The sequence below is a fragment of the Megachile rotundata genome, chromosome 10, assembly GCF_050947335.1.
Source record: "Megachile rotundata isolate GNS110a chromosome 10, iyMegRotu1, whole genome shotgun sequence".
Classification (NCBI taxonomy): Eukaryota; Metazoa; Arthropoda; class Insecta; order Hymenoptera; family Megachilidae; genus Megachile; species Megachile rotundata.
Window position 1 is genome coordinate 3,088,941 of NC_134992.1, and position 17,859 is coordinate 3,106,799.

General features: G+C 34.2%; 2 protein-coding genes across 2 annotated transcripts in view; both read left to right on the forward strand.

Annotated features, from left to right (window-relative positions):
- The window catches only part of LOC100883712 (neural cell adhesion molecule 2), a 250,926-nt gene that overhangs the window by 13,651 nt on the left and 219,416 nt on the right, over positions 1–17,859 (forward strand). The gene's annotated exons all lie outside the window — the stretch shown is intronic.
- LOC105662009 (uncharacterized) lies at positions 1,310–6,509 on the forward strand. The gene is made up of 2 exons (XM_012281406.2): positions 1,310–1,589; positions 2,371–6,509. Exon 2 carries the CDS (start codon positions 2,527–2,529, stop codon positions 6,418–6,420), a length of 3,894 nt encoding a protein of 1,297 aa, XP_012136796.1. The 5' UTR covers positions 1,310–1,589; positions 2,371–2,526; the 3' UTR covers positions 6,421–6,509.

Genomic DNA, 17,859 nt, shown 5'->3' on the forward strand with positions numbered 1-17,859 from the left:
CCATGGCAGTCGATGCCCATAACACTAATCATCATCATCATCCATTTAAACGATTGCCATAATTGAATCGCTATTGGCGAACTCTCGTTGGAAACGTTTTATTGGGAATTCTGATTTTAACGAAGTTGTACCACTATATTGAAGTCATCGAAAGCTTTGATAAGCATCTCAGTTCAATTATAGTTGATAAGTTATTAAGAGTACATTCCCTCAATTAAATCTTCACACTATGTTGGTTGCAAATAAGGGCATAACTTGTTATTTAGTTTCAGCTACATGTACTCTAAACATGTCGAGAAAACTTTATTTAATAGTAAGTACATAGGATAGAATAATATTTTATACACGAAATAAAAATTGCGTAAACGTACAAAAACGTTTAATTTCAGTTTATAACTTTAGGAATTAAAGAAATCTTGATTAGTACTTCTATTTTTATAAAATACATCTGACTAAATATTTTCACAATATTTTGTTGTATCTATAAGTCATAATTTCAATTACAACAATCTATGTTGTGCGATTATTAGAAAGAGAGTGAAATAAATTAAGAGTTCATTGACCCTGCCAGGATATCAGCTTTTGGTGCTGTGATCAGTGGATTTATCCAGTGACATAAATATTTTTCATCGAAGCTGCTTCACGGATCAATAGGTACGTTTTATTTATGTAGTTTGTGCATTTTGAAAATTAAACGTACGTCGGAATTGATTTATTTCATTTGAGTGAGTTACTAAATTAGATATTCTATTCCAGTTCTATCTCATTGCATAGACAAGGTACTCATAGGTTTTGAAACGTGAATTCATTCATTTGCTTCATTAGAGTAGTTGACAAAATTAATTTTCGTAAATTTATTTCTTATTTCTATTGGAAAGCATAAATAAATACCATTCACCAGTCTAGTAACATTCATAGATAACATTCATTAGTCTAGATAAACAAGTAATTCGTTTTTCTTCTATTTAAGAATAATTAAGAACTGAATATTATTCTTTACTTTCACCTAATAGCTTCTTGTTATACCGACGCGGCATCGATACGCTTGTGTATGATCGCAATCGGCCGTCATACTCGAAGCTCTTGCTTACGCTGTCAAGTGCCTAGATCTCAAGAGCTATTATTGATCAGTATTTTTTGCTAAGAATTCGAAAATAAAGCCTCAACCAATATTTTGGTAAAGGAAAAAGTTGTGTAGAATCGTCTTGTCTACCACCTTTTTTCGGCTCTTACACCACTTCTGAAACACCGTGTATACATTTGTTTTCAAGATACTTCATGAAGGAAAAACAAAAACAGTGATGAACGTATGACAGCACGAAAGTTCTGTCAAGTACACATTGGCGTTCTAACCATAAATACTAACCTTCAGTTAGCAACCTAAGTTGCTTAGGAAAATTGTGAACTGCTCACTTCGTAAAAATGTAAAATTTCTTCAAAGTAATATCAAATTTGCAAAAGGAGAAGAAAATTTAATGTTAAAATGCAAACGTCCTGAACGTAACTCAATTTTTTCTGGTATATTTACAGTGTAATTTCATAAGTCACAATAACCATGTAATAAATATCTGTTCACTGTTGATTTTGAGGTATACTATTTGAAAAATATTATTATACTAAACTTACTTGTTTATTTATTCATTAATAATATTTTATTCATTTGCTTATTTTTCCCATATATACATATAAGCTGTAGTTTATGATACCATGTAGTTCAAGGTCAATTCTTAAAGAATCAACACTTCTAAATACTTGATGTATATTTTAAAATGACTAGTGTTGAAGAAAAAAATCGCACCCATTAAGATAGCAAATGAATCAGAATTATGAATGAGAAATATAAATGAGTCCGATAATATTGTAAATGTTATATTAAAATTTATCATAAATATAATGAACTGTAATAGAATGACTATTAAATAATTTTACATTTAGAGGTTCACTAATTTCAAAATTTCTTAATTCCAAAGCCTCCAATTCTGAAAAATCTAATTTTCTAACCATTAAAATTTTTTAATTTCTACATTTTGAAATTTCTATGTTTCTAAATTACTGAGTTTCTGAATTTTTGAGGTCATACATATCTGAATTTCTAAATTTCTAACTTCTAACATTTCTAAATTTCTAAGCTGTTCAAATGTTTGAAATAATTTAAAATATATTAACCTTAGGCGGTCTGTTACGTCCTTTTTTGTTTTCTTTCCCCTTAGTTTTGCGTATATAATATGTGGGTAAAGTTGTCCGATAAAACACTGAGACACTCTCAAATTAATAAATAACAAAAATTCATACAGTGGCTACAAATGTTAACCTATTTTAATAATAATTGACCTTATTTTTAAATAAATTAACTAAGATTAATATTTTCAGTATCCACAACGCAACCTCCTAAAAATTTACCAGTTTCTGCAATTTGTGTCTGACAATTTTCCAATACATTGTAAAACTTGGATACTTTTACGGGAAATTAATTAAAACGACATTCTCGGTTCTACTTGCGGTTCAATTTTCGGAAATTACGCTGTAATGGACGCATATCTTGACAATTGCCTATCGATCAACGAAAATGACGATGGGTACAAAGAGAAGACGAGAATAGCGGAAGTCGCGGCTGCCACATTGTGCAGACTGAATAGCATAATGAGGCAAATGAAGGACTGGCGTGACGATCGCGTAAAGCTGAGATCTAACATTTGGCGACTAAAGCTGGCTCTGCGAGTCGCTGGTAAAGAAACAACCGATACCCTGCACGCTGACCCATTGATCGAACATCAAAGAGGGGAAATCAAACGGCTGGAGGCGGATAATCAGGCTCTGAAGAAGGAAATTGCCGATATTAAAGCAGCCATTGTCGACGCGGATTATATTAGCGACGAAACCGCTTACAAATCCGACGAAAAGTTTAGCGAAGTTAAACAGGAGTATCTCATGGAACGGGAATATTTAAACAACGAGATTCTGTATCTGAAAAGTAGATTGAAAGAGGTCGAAGACGGACACGAACATGATACAGAAGTTGAACACTTGAAATGTAAATTAAAGCACTTCATGATGGTCGATCACACGATGGAAATTATATTTACCGACATAGTTAACAAAGTTGCCGAGACTATTGCTAATTTGTCCGAGGAATTGGTAAACACGAACGAGCACTTGAACAGATCGAAATTAAAAAATAATCGTCTGTATGTAAAAGTTGACCGATTGAATGCAATGCTGCGCTCCAGGAGCGGTAACATCGTGGATTACCAGAAAAGAATTGTCGAATTAAATAATCTGACAAAATGTTTGAAAACGGAACTAGGTAAATTGAAAACTAATTTTGAACATGATTCTTGGTCTGCGGACTCTACTCCTGAAGGTAATCTGGATAACGTGGAACGATTGACAAACGATTTGAAGAACAAATTAAAAAACGATTATGCAGCTCTGCTCGGAGCAGGTGATTTGAATTGTTGGAAATATTTTCAGACAATTTTCGAACTACGCGTAAACTTGAAACAACTGCACGTTCAATTGACCAAGTTGAAAGCTGATTTTTCTTCTCGATATGAAAACTTGGTTGAGTCTTCTAAACATATGAAACAATTGTCTGCTGTAGAATCTACCTTGAAAGACATTAACATTGAGTTCGATCGTTTGAAAGATGAACATGTAAGGAAGTATTGTAGAATCGGTGGTGCCGATGGTATACAATATTTAAGGAAAATAGAAGATCTTCAAACGATCATTGAACAGATAAGAAGGACGATCAACGAATTGAATCACCGTACGAAATTCAATTCGGACGAAGGAAAGGAAATTGTGAAATTGGACGACTTCGTTGGTCGAGTGTGTCAGGAAATCAAACAGTTGGAAGTGATTGTCATATCTAGCGATCGTTCTGCTTTGCTGAAAAAGATCGAGCATCTAGAGGAGTCGATTGTACGATTAAAAGTCGAGTTGAGCGAAAAAGCCGAACGAGTAAATACGTTAGCTACGGAGTTGTTCAACGTCGAGACGTTGACTGAAGAAAGAACGAAGGAAGCGACGGATGCGAAAAGAAAAGTGGATGTATTAACGGAAGAAAATAAAATTTTAAAAACGAAAATAAGAGATATGGAAGAAAAAGCATTGGAACTTGAGCGTGAACACGAGGATGTTCGAAAAGAGTTTGAACAACTGCAACAGGTGAAGCACGACACAAATATAACTAAAAAGAAATTGCAAAACATTCGGACTGAAAAGGAAAAGTTGTTGAAGGAAAATGAGGAATTGTGTGATGCTCTTGAGAAAAGAAATGAAAAGATTAATGTTATGGCTACTGAAAAACTCTCGGTGGAGAAAGCATTAAAGACAAGGATTACGGATCTTACAAAGAATTTTCAAACAGCTTCGAAGGAGAACGAAAGATTGCAAAACAAAGTGAACGAACTTGAACAACTGAGGAGCAAACAACATTCGCAAGAAATGTCAGAGAACACCGAGAATGAACTGCTGCGACTGAGATCGAGCTTACAAGCATCGAAAGAAGCTCGAGATATCGCGGGTCGTGAAATCGCCGAACTAAAAGCTAGATTGGACCATTTTTCCAACGACAGGGCAAAGTTGGAAATGGACGTTTGTCACTTAGAATCGAAGAAAGAAATACTTGTCTATGAACTAGGCGTTGAAAAAGCAATTGCCGAGGAAAGGCTTGTAGAACTGACGAAATTAAAATCAGACTATAATCGATTGAACAACGAAAGAATCGATTTGAAGAAAGAAAAGGAACGATTGAACGTAGATTTGTCAATTTTGGCAGCTACGAAGGAACAGTTGGAAAAGTCCGTGGAAAACGTTGAAATCAGATGCTCGAAACTTGAAGATGAAACCGATAAATATAGATCAGAGTGCAGTGTTCTACGAGAGGAAGTAAAAAGCTTCAAGACCGGTAAAGAAAATCTGGCTATCAAGTTGGAAAAGGCTGAAGCAGAGCTGAACGAAGGCGAATATAAAATAAGACGTTTGGAATTCGAAATTTCGAAGCTTCAGGACAATTTGAACGACTTAAGTTTGAAGAATATCAGCCTTGAAGATCGTGTGCAAGTGCTTCTGACGGAAAAGAATGACCTCGTGACGCGTATTAATGAACTGGATGGAAAGAACGTCGAGCTGAAAGATCAGCTGAATAAAGTTAAAACGGAGAACGAATATTCCTCCGTCGAATTGAATAAATTGAGAGCGGAATGTGACAGAGCGAAATCGGAGAATGCGTCCCTGCAGAATATGCTCGACGAGTCGAATAGAAGCAACCAAGTGCTGAAGAAAATGAGTGAGGAACTAAAACTAAAATTGAACGAGGTCTACAGCGAGTGCAGGATACTCGAAAATCAGCTGAAAATCTTGGAGATCGGAAACACCGCGTTGAAAAGAGAAAAGGAAGCGTTGCAACACGAATACATGAACAGCCTACGATTAAATATTCCTGAAATCCAAAACGCAGATTCCAAAGCGGATAGCGAAAAGATATTGGATGAATGCGACGAGCAGGATGTCGATCGTTCAGGGAAGAAAATTGTCAATGAAACGAAGAAAAGTAATAAAAAGTCTGACAAACGTACAAACGGTAAAATGAAATCGAAGGAGGAGTTGAAACGGGCATTGGTAGAAAACGAAGCGTTGAAATTTGAAATAATGAATTTAAGGGAGCAGAATTTCGAAGTCAAAATGGAGATGAGTCGCACGAAAGATGAACTGCAAAGACAGAAATCGAAAAGCATGAATGACAATAATGTATCGAATAAACTAGAAATAGTGAATCTTTATTATAAAGAGATCAATAGTTATTCAGGGCAGCAATTTGGTAAAATGGACACATTGGCACACATCAATCAGTCGGGTGTTTGTCCTTTCATAGGATCGACGATTGATCTACAATCCGGAACTGAAATCGATAAATTACTGGAAGTAATAAACAAATTGCAAATCGAGAACGTTGCATTGAAGATGGAAGTAAACACTTTAAGATGTAGCTTCGTCATGAATGTTACAGAGGACGAAAAGAGGTGGAACAAACTCCGAAATACACGGGAAGAAATTGGAGCACTGAAGGTAGAATTGACGAAACTGAGAGACGAAAAGGAGTCTTTGCAGAATCGGCTGGATGCAGTTAGAACGAAATTGGATCAGGCGGAATCTGAGAAGACCGCTTTGAAGAATGAGCTTTATGCCTTAAGGAAAACGAATTCAGACTTTATGCGTAAAGCAGATGAATTACAGTGCGATTATCAAAAGCTGAAGGGGATACGCGAAGGACTTGACAGCTGCATAATGGAATCGATTAAAAAGATTAAAAAATATACGACTTCAGGAAATGTTGAAGAGATAGACGAACAATTGAAAGTTTTCTTGGAGTCATATATTTTAAATGGGAAATTTATACAATTAATTAAGGAATGAGGAATGAATGTGGAAAAAACTTAGATGAATTTTATATTTTGTAATGTGGCAAATTTAATTTAAATATAAAATAAAACTATAATGGCAGACATTTTTGGACTATGGAATTTTGAGCGATTCAAGTTTTATCATGCATGTATTATTCTATTAATTATTTAAGATTCAAGGTCAGGAAGTTTAATGACAAAGACTCAGGTATGACCTCATGTGGTGAGTTGCAGAAGTTCTATCGACCTTTGTCTATCTAATGTTTTTGGCTAGGAGATACAAGGATAGCAGATAAAAATGTTTCAAAAATGTGGCAAACACGACTTCATATTTTAGAAATTTTTAAGCTAAAATCCAACATTTTGTCATACTTTTTTTTTTAGAGATAGTTTTTAGACTGTACTTAAAAGAGTTGTATAAAGCCGGATTTTGCGATTTCGCTCTGAAAGCTTTCCAACGAACAAAAAATACGTTAACATTTTTTTTAAAAAGTATATATATATATTTAATTCTATAAATTATAACAATGAATTAAATTAACGATGCAGCAAATGTAAATATAAATCTTACATAATCTAAATAAATTATAAAATAAAATTTTCTACAATTACAACTATAAAATTATTAAGTCATTTATTGTTATAAAATATATTAAAATAAATACGAATTTTAAAACAAATATAAAATAAAATACATATAATTAAAATTGCATTTTATTAAATAAAAGTAAAAATATTATACAACTATTTAATGATTTCTGATAAATAGGTTTTTGGAACATAATTTAGAAAATAAAATAGTAAATAAATGTATACTGATTATCGTGTGACGAAAAAAATTTTTATTTCGTTGAAAAGTAACAAAGTTGTAACGCTTTGAAATAAAAAGGTTATCTTGTAAGGAAGTGATCCTTTACATCGAGGATTTGATGAGTGTACATTTTGAAAACTTCAGAAGTTCTAATTACACGATCTTCTTTGCCGAGGGAGGATTCAAGCATAAATTTTAATAAGTAAGATATGTTGTAGAATACTTAACTATTTGGACTTGTTATAACTATGTCAATATGATTCTGCGATGCTTTCAAGTTTATGAAAAGAGCTCGAAAGAATGTACTAAGTTTTATTATGCGAACTTCAAGGTCCAGTTGATTTAATTACTAATTTCGAGGAGTTTCCCTTTAAGCATTTCGAACACCGTTCTCGTGCAATATAAATGAAGCACCTTAATAAATATTTATAAAAGACAGATATTTACCGGTTGCTGTACTTGTCGAAAAACAAACGAATCAAGCAGTCGTGTTAAATATTTACCGAAGAAACGAACGAAGGGAAATTAAAGTAAAATTTTCGGTACTAATCAAATTCTCTGGGTTGTCCTTTATACACTGCACACTTTTGTACATGTTCAAATCTGTGCAAGTGTTTATTGTTAATTCGATGAAAGATATTAATCATTTTAAGTCATTCTTTAAATGAACTGAAAATAGATAAATCAGCAACAAGTATTTAGATACATAAGTCTAAGTTTACTACCTTATTTTCTAAAAATATAAAAATATAGAGTAGATGTACTAATTAGAGCGTCTACTACAATTATGGAGCTTTTGCATTAAAATTATTGATAAAAATATGTAAATAAACGTAAACAAAATTTTGGAAGCTAAATATAAGTCTTAACAAATAGGATTCAAAATAAAGATGATAATACTGATATATTCTAATTCTGTTTATCAAAGAATGCGTATAATACTTTTGATGATTTTGATAGTTGAGCAGTTTATTTTGAAAGTGGGGTACAATTAAAAATTTTAGAGGTTTTAACAAATTTCAAAATATTGATAACGGATCATATGGTAGTACAATGTTTTGCGTTTCTAAATGTATATGTATAATTTACCACGCCAATTGACGTAATTAACATTGTTTAAGAAATAATAGTTTTAATCATAAATAAATTTAATGGGATTAATTTTATAAATGGCCTAAATGCATTTTCAAAATGCATTTTCAAAACGAAACAACTTCTACAAATTCTATAATGGTATAAACATGGAAAAAAATAAATTTTTCTCAAAATAAAAAAGATATACATAAAATTTTATGTTATAAAATATACACTTGACTATTTTTCTTTTATTTAATATTAAAGAGTGTTATATTCAAATTAATATTATTTTGTAATTTGTAATTCACTCTTCTCTAATTTTAATGTTACAATTAATGTTTTTGCATATTATCGTCAACAGAATATTCTTAAGCACATTCTGCATTCAGCCCGGATACCATCATCAGTTTTTATCACATTTATTACTTTTTTACTGACTTGATAGTGTTAATATGTTATATTAAATTCATATATTCAATGGAATTATTATTATTCAAGAAATTATGGTCTAAGTTAATCGAACAGTACTGTTAATAATAAAACATAAATCTCTTATCTCAAAAAGTTTTACTACATAACATATTTCATATCCGTTAGAAACTCTTAAAATGGCACGTAAGCCACTTTCAAAACAAAGATTTTAATCATTCGATTAATCAGTTAACTTTCACTTCACAAAATCTTAGTGATTTCAAATATATTAATTATAACTTGATTCAAAACGAAAATACAACATAAAAGTGTGAATATTATAATAAATTTGATTTTTTTTGGTAAAAGGACTTTGGTCATTTTCGAAATAGACGATTGAGTTAAGTTACTTAATTATAAATTACTTAAGTTCTCATTCAAAACCTTAAGAAATACCTCATGAACTGTTTCATAAATTAATTGTAAGCTGTCTTTGTTAACGCTCGTGGTTGAAATCAATTTGTTCGAGCTTTGTTGAATATTGCGCGTGACGTGCCGACTAAATTCATTGTTACTAAGATATGCTATAACTATTTCCTCACTCTAAGAACCATTCCAAATTTGTGAACTATACTAACTATGACAATTTGTTACTATATACTATGAAAGTTAAGAGTCGAATGTGAATTTTCTCACACAATGAAAGCACGATGTACGCATACAATATTACAAAATAAGGATGAGGAATACAGTTTCTGATTTCTATTGGCTATTTAAACTGGAGTGAAAATGGAAGTCGTTATGATAGGCCCGGTTTTCCGCCAACAAAATGACTGTAGCAAGTAATAAACCCAAGCAGTACCTCGACATGAATCGAAACTGCAAATAACCGACTCTACTTGCCAAAATGAAGGTATCTAACAACCAAATGTAAATAGCAATAAACTCTAAATACTCGATAGAATGCAACGATTCGTTGGGTGTTACTGCTGTTACAGGTAAAGAAACTAATCGAAGGTGTAATCTCTCGCTGTCGTATTACATTCTAAAACTTAATAGCGGGTCTTCATATAAAAAGTATATTACAGTATTGATTCGTAATAAGCCACTCGCTCGGGTTTGGCCGGTTGCTTGTTACGAATCCGATACATTATTCCATTCACGAAATTTTACTACTATTAAAAAGGGAAAGCATGCTATGTTCTGTCCTTGTCTAAAGAATAACATCGCTGCTCGACTGATTACTTTATAGTTTACCGCTACCGTCGCGTCGTCGCGCTCGGGAACAAAGGCAAGCCGAAAATATACCTGATTCGTAACAAGCAACTCGCCAGACCCGAGCGAGTTGCTTATTACGAATCAATGTAGGATTAGATGAATGAACGACAGAATCGCTATCCATCAGAGTGAGAAAACAATATATATGTTCTGTCCTCTTTCCACTAAACTGTTCGGTCGACCGTGAAAATTTATGACTTCTTCGGTTTCGCGGACTTCTCACTCTTTCTCGGATCTCTTCCTCAGCGACCGACTTCAAATAAAGAAGAGGGGATAGAAATTTGCTTGTTACGAATCACAAAACTGTTGTTTGTTACGAATCAATACTGTATATCGTAAAATGGCTTAGTATATTAAGAAGAGAATATATTCAGTGCTTACAAACTTTTTATTTCTATTCGCGAGTAAACTTTAAATGCAGATATTTGCCACAATCTCAAAGTCGTTCAAACTCTACTAGTGAAGCGTGTGTCGTGCGTCATGACTGAAATACTTGTATTTTATTTTTATTAAATTATTTATCACAAAAGGACAGTGTTTGGAATAAATTGGTCATATTGACAAAAGCCAGGTTAGAGAGTGATATTCACAGACACCGAATTATAATAAGGAGCACTGAAACATAGACTCTGAAATTGAAGACGCCGAAATACATCTGCAACTGAAATGACTGCGTAATATAGTGTTAGAAAATCCCAGTGACTCACCCTAACAAAGCAGGGACGACGGGCACATGGCCGTCCTACGACGACCATCGCGGGGTAGAGGCCTGACGTCCGGGCCATAAAACAACCCTAGGGCCTCAAGTTTCGCGGGGACTAGGAAACCTCGCGGAACGGGAAGAGGGCATTCGTTTAGAGACCTTTGGAAAAGGCGTTCGTCCACAGACCTTGGAAAGGCATCCTTCTCTCGAGGACGCTATTTCGCCCACGGATTCGGCATATATTTAAAATATATAGTATTTTGAAACCGAACTCAGTTAGCGTTTCAAGCATTTTTCTACCTCGTCTTACAATAGAGAAAAACATCTGCTTTTATTTTATTAAATAATTTATTTTATTTTATTTTATTAAATGCATTTAAATGAAAACTTAATTTCTTTTACAAAAAATAATTCTTTCTAAAAGATTTAATAACAGATATTGATTTTGGGAATGTGATATTCATACAACAATACTTTTTAATTAATATGAGTTTATGCAAACTGGTTTGAATTCTCCACAATATATTTAATTCAACACAAAAAAATCATATAGTTAACAGCATTTTTAGATTTTAAATAATGGTATTATTGATTGGGTAATTACAGCTGTCGATTAAACACTTAAATAGTTAAACGCGTAACAATATTATTGGCGTATCGCGGTCAATTTAAAAAGTATGAAAGTATCGATTTTCAATAAAATGACAAGCGATCGATTATAACGTAGTAGTTTTTATTGTAAAATCCATTGATATTCCCAGCTTCACATTCATATGTAGAATAATCCGATTGAATCTGAAGCAAATCGGATCAATAATGTCCAAGATATTTCTGCTATCAGTTCGAAAAATATCGTTTCGAGAAAAACGCGTTTTAAGACATTTCAGCTTATAAAAGGTATAATTGTTATTAGTTTATAACAGCATTCTCGAAGACGGCTCGCTATAAGTTTCTGAAAATGTATGACGCCGGGCCGTGAAAGCCTCAAATCTCGTTTCATATACTGCTTTCTAATAATTGTAGAATTACTGTTACAATTTGTGCCTATTAATCCCGCACATGTTTCAATGTGCTCATTAGTTTTATCGATTTTATTAATTTTTATATAATTTTACAAGAATAAAAATTCATGCTGATTATTTTATTTTGCCGTGAAAATACAATGTTGAAACGACGCATAATACAAACATAGTATTAGGTGAATAACTCACTACCAAAGTCACGGTGAGAAATTGGATTAAAGAAGCAAAAAAAATTTAATCAATCCTCCTGCAAGACAACGTTCGACCGCATACCGTAGAAATGACCATGGCAAAGAAATTGGAGTTGGAAACTCTTCATTATTCACCATATCCACCAGACTCGACACTCACTGACTACTGCTGCTTCCAAAATTTGGAAAACTTATTGGTAGAGGAATTCTTCGATTCCCAACCGGTTGTCGAAACTGTTTTTCGAGATATCCCATACTCCACGCTTTTATAATAGAGAAGCAGAAGTTTTTGGATAATGTGAATCCATACTTCGAATAAAAATAAATTATTCTTGTTTACTGAAATGATGGGCGATTGTTTATGTACTACTTATTAAATTTAATACTTACAAACAGTTAGGAATGGTACTTCAACGAACTATAGGAACTGTAATTTAATTTTTGTCTGTCATTTATACCTCTAAAAATTATTAATATATTTCTAAGATATATTAATTAACGAAACGAATATTAATATAACGAAGCAGGCAATATTATTAAAAATAGTTAAATAATGGTTTAATGAATAGAGTGATCGTATCATTTTCATTCTGTAGAATATGATATGCACCTTGAAAAATTAATATCATCGTTTGATAATATCCTGTTATTTCTATCATTACAATTCGATTTACAGATTTAAATAGAATCTTTTAGATTAAAATTTCATTACAATCCATCTTACGTTCACGATTCAATAACAGCCACTTATTTCTATCGTTAAAATTCGACTGATAAATATAAATATAAATTGTAATTTAAAATTTTAGTAGAATCTATCTCACAGTCTTACGGGCACAAAACACGGAATTTCAATAGATCTACTAACTAAAATGGCGGTCTACTAAGTCATTGTAACGGCAATGTTTATTCGAAGATTTTCTAGCATGACTTCGATACATTCGATGCAACGTATCAGATCAGCAAATTCAATATAATATCTACATCTATTGTAGCAGAGATTTAAGGAACTGCATCAGTAATATTAAGAAAAATAGTTGCATCCAAGGATTCTGGTGCTTTGAAATACGAAATGTATCACTTTGTGTAAATTGAACGTACTTGCAGATTAAAATGAATGGCATCGTTAAAATTGCACTGTAGTACGATAGAATACAAACAATTTTATATATTATCACTAAAAATACATTTTTTGTAGAATTATGAAGCACAGTTGATAATTCTCTATTTCACATTTTTTATTGTTTTGTGCTGTTATATGCACAGTGAATGGAATTTATGACATTCTTGTTTATTCCGTAATTTTTTATAAGCAATGATGATATACATATTCTGGGATATTTTTGGAATAAATTTAGCAAAAAAAATTAGTTGTATAATTTCTGTAATTAACAAGAGGAAATGAAATATTAATAGAAATATATAATGCAAACAATAAGTATTCGTGCATTTCTTAAATTTTGAAAAATTCGTAGGCAAAATGAAATTTAAATTAATTTTATAGTAAAAAGCTGTTATAAACTGTTAAGTAATAAACGACAATTTCACAAAATTTTACTTGTAATGGATTGGTATATGAATATTTTCTATAGGACACTTTGAAGTAATAGAACAAACATTATATTCATGAACATAATCGATACATTCTTATACTTTTAAGGCAATTTAATATTTTCGTGTTCAGTATTTTTCATTTGCTTATTAATCATCATGACCCTAATAAAAATTAAATAAAAATGAATTTTAATTTTTTTAAACACTCCGTATTCTGCCAAAATTTGCATTTGTTTCTTTATACTTCGAACACAGCAAATATGCATAGACGCGGCGTTTGAAGAAAAATATTTTTATAACAAACTTTTATTGAAATACTGGAAGTATATTTCTAATTATAATCAGAGAGTTCTATTTTAAATTTAAAAAACTAAAGAGTTTTATAAGTGTCGCGAGGTAGGTTAGGTGTGAAATGAATAAATATTACTCGCAACAGTGTGTTTGCAAGAGGTAAGGTGTTTTAATGTGAACTATGGAGACTATGTGTGATATTACAGAAATGCTATTGAATACAATGTTACGGAATCAGTATAGAATGTTCGATGATGCAGAATCGGAGGCTCGACTGATTATATCTGTTTTGACGCCCTTCCGCAGTATATATAAACTTTTCGGAGAAGGCGTAACTCCTTACACAGTTGAGGGTGGAGTTATTTTTCTCGCAGAGTCCTCCCATTTTCGACGGGGGAAAGAGTATTGTAAATTAGAATTTGAGAGTCGAAAATGTCCTTCCGGACCGCGCTGACCATGTGGCCTAATGAACCGTAACGGGACATGGCTGGCAGCGTTTATGGTAGGGTAGTCTATTGAGCTACGCACGTCCAAAAAACATAAAATAATTTCGCCGACTTACAGACTTTAGGGTAGGCTTAACTGCCTACACCTAAACATCTGTAAACGGTCAATGCTAATTTCTACCAACGCTGCGAACCATGTGCCGCTACATCACCCCCTTGCCAGTGATAACGCTATACAAAATTTACATGGTCTATATACATACATACATACTTACATACATGAAAATACACTAACAGTAATACAAGATAGAGCGCAAAAAAACTATATACAGACAAGAAAAACTATTTACATCGGTTACTTATGCCTGATAACGCTCGGTAAATCTAACTATACGGCCATGCCGTGTTTTAATTGGCACAGCTTGTTTCAAAATGCTCTTAGGACTACGGCTTGCTTGATCGCTCGCATTTCGTGTATCGGAAGTATTGTTCGTTACAAGTTGAGTCGGTTCTACATGCGCAGGTTTTAACCTATCGATACTAATGTTTTTCTCACGATCATTAATTAGCACAGTGAAATATTTACTATTACGGTTGATAACTTTATATGGTCCGTCATACAGCGGTTGTAAAGAACGTTTTTCGCCATCGTGTCGAATAAATACATGTGTTGATGTGTATAAATCTTTGTGTATAAATGGTGTATGTGTGCCGTGTCGTGAAGGTTTACAAGGTTGTATGTTTTTCATTGTGTGTTTGAAGTGTGAAACAAAATCGGACGTCACTGGACTATTTTGATCTTTATTGAAAAATTCTCCCGGTAATTTTAATGTGCATCCGTATACTAATTCTGCTGGAGTTGCGTGCAAATCTTCTTTATATGTGGATCTAATACCTAATAAGACTAGTGGGAGTACCTCGGTCCATTTGTCGGTCTCATGACAACGGATTGCTGATTTTAATTGTCGGTGCAATCTCTCTACCATACCATTAGATGAAGGATGAAAAGCGGTAGTTCTGATATGATGTGAACCAAGACACTGTGTTAATTCTTTAAAAAGTTGAGATTCAAATTGTCTACCCTGATCTGTAGTAATAATAGCTGGAACACCAAAGCGTGATATCCAACCTACTAAAAGGGTGTTTGCTATTGTCTCGGCTGTTATGTCCTCGACCGGCCAAGCTTCTGGCCAGCGGGTAAAGCGGTCGACACAGGTAAGGCAATACCTGTATCCTTGTGAAATGGGTAATGGTCCTACTATGTCAATATGAATGTGATGAAATCGTGAAACCGGTAATGAAAAATTGCCTAACGGAGATGAGGTGTGTCGTGTAATTTTGTTTCTTTGACAAGGAATGCATTGTTTAGACCAAGTGTTACAATCTTTGTTTATAGATGGCCAAACAAAGCGATCAGTAACCAGTCTGCGTGTGGCTTTAACTCCTGGGTGTGATAAATTGTGTAGTGTGTTAAAAATTTGTTTACGTAGGTTTGCGGGTACATATGGACGAACGGTAGGAGAAGAAGTGTCGCAAAAAATTTCCAACTCGCGATCTTTAAACGGGAACCTAATTTTCTTTAATTTAAGGGCAGTCTCAGACAGCAAGAGACTTTGAAGCTCTTCATCTGTCTGTTGAGACTGTGCCAATTCCGATAGATCAACGGGTTTATTAATCTCCTGTATTCTGGACAATGCGTCCGCGACTATGTTGTCTTTCCCTGATATGTGTTGAATGTCTGTAGTGAATTGTCCTATAAAATCTAGATGTCTGAACTGTCGTGGAGTGGAACGCTCTGGCCGCTGTTTGAAAGCGTAAACCAGAGGTTTGTGATCAGTGTAAATTGTGAATGTGTGACCTTCAAGGTTGTGTTTAAAACGACGAACTGCGGTGTAAGCGGCTAATAATTCCCGGTCATATGCACTATATTTTCGTTGGGCTGACGAAAGGCTTTTTGTAAAGAAGGACAAAGGCTGCCAGGTATCATCCACCCATTGCTGAAGTGCCGCTCCGATTGCGAAATCAGACGCATCCACGGTAACGCTAAGCTTAGCGCCAGGTACCGGGTGCGCCAGAAGGGTCGCTTCCGCAAGTGCTTCCTTTACCTGGGTGAAAGCAAGTTCGGCTTCTTTCGACCAGGCAATACGAGGATTACCACGAGCAGGTGCACCCTTTAATAAATCTGTTAATGGGACTTGTAATTTTGCGGCGTTAGGGACAAAGCGACGATAAAAATTAAACATCCCTAAAAAACGTCGGAGTTCTTTAATATCTTGAGGTTTTGGAAAATTTCTGATGGCATCTACTTTCTCTGGATTTGGAGCAGTACCTTTACTGTTTACTGTATAACCAAGAAAATCTATTGAAGTTTGACCGAATGTACATTTAGCAGGATTAATAATGATACCGTATTTTTGAAGTCTATTGAAAAGTTGGCGAATGTGATCTAAATGCTCTTCTTCATTACGCGAAGCTATTAAAATATCATCTAGATATGCATAACAGAAATCTAAGCCAAATAATACTTCATTAATAAACCTTTGGAATGTTTGAGCTGCGTTCATCAAACCAAATGGCATTTTGACGTACTCAAACAAACCAAAGGGAGTAGTAACTGCTGTTTTTTCTATGTCTGAAGGTTCTATGGGAATCTGATGATATGCTTTAACAAGATCTACTTTGGAGAAAACGGTTTTGCCATGTAATAAACTAGAAAAATCTTCGATATGCGGCAAAGGGTAACGGTCAGGTACTGTACGTGCATTTAGTGCTCGGTAATCCCCGCACGGCCTCCAACCTTTGTCCTTTTTAGGAACCAAATGCAAAGGCGAAGCCCACGGGCTTTTCGAAGGTCTAATTATACCTTCGGCCAAAAGATGCTCGAATTCCTCTTTTACTATTTTTAATTTATCAGGTGCTAACCTACGTGGTTTCGAAAACACGGATGGTCCTTTAGTCGTTTTAATGTGGTGTGTAATGTTGTGTTTTGTGCCTGTATGTGTACGTGTGGGAATGGTGATATCTATGAACTCTGTGAGGATTTTATGGTATGGAGAGTCACCGACAATTGTTTTGACTGAATTTAAATCGGCAATCCCCAGTTTTCCTCGTGACGTTAATTTTGTTTCAGTGTCGATTAGCTGTTTATTCCTTAAATCTACCAACAAGCCGTAATACTTAAGCATATCCGCGCCGATTATTGGTTTTGTGATATCCGCGATTATAAATTTCCACTTGATAATTCGCCGCAATCCTAAATTTAGATTTAAAACGATATCGCCATACGTCGAGATGGTAGAATCGTTCGCGGCATACAAAGTGTATGTGCTTTTGGGAGGATGTCCCTTGACTAATTTTCGCGGATAAACGCTGATATCGGCGCCAGTGTCTATTAAAAATTCTACCTTACTGTCTTTGTCACTTAAGAATAGGCGGCTCGTGGCTGGATCGACGACTTCTGCCGCATCTAAGGTCGATCGGTCTCGTTTCCCTGGTGTTGCTGTTGACGTTGCGGGTAGGTGCAGGGGATGGTGCACCTCGTTGACCTGTCCCCGAACCTGCGATGGTACCAGCATACACCTGGCTGCGACGGGCTGGGGCTGCGGCTGTTGTTTCTGCCTCGGCTGGAGCTGCGGCCGTAGTTGCGCCACTTTTTCCGTCCGCGGAAA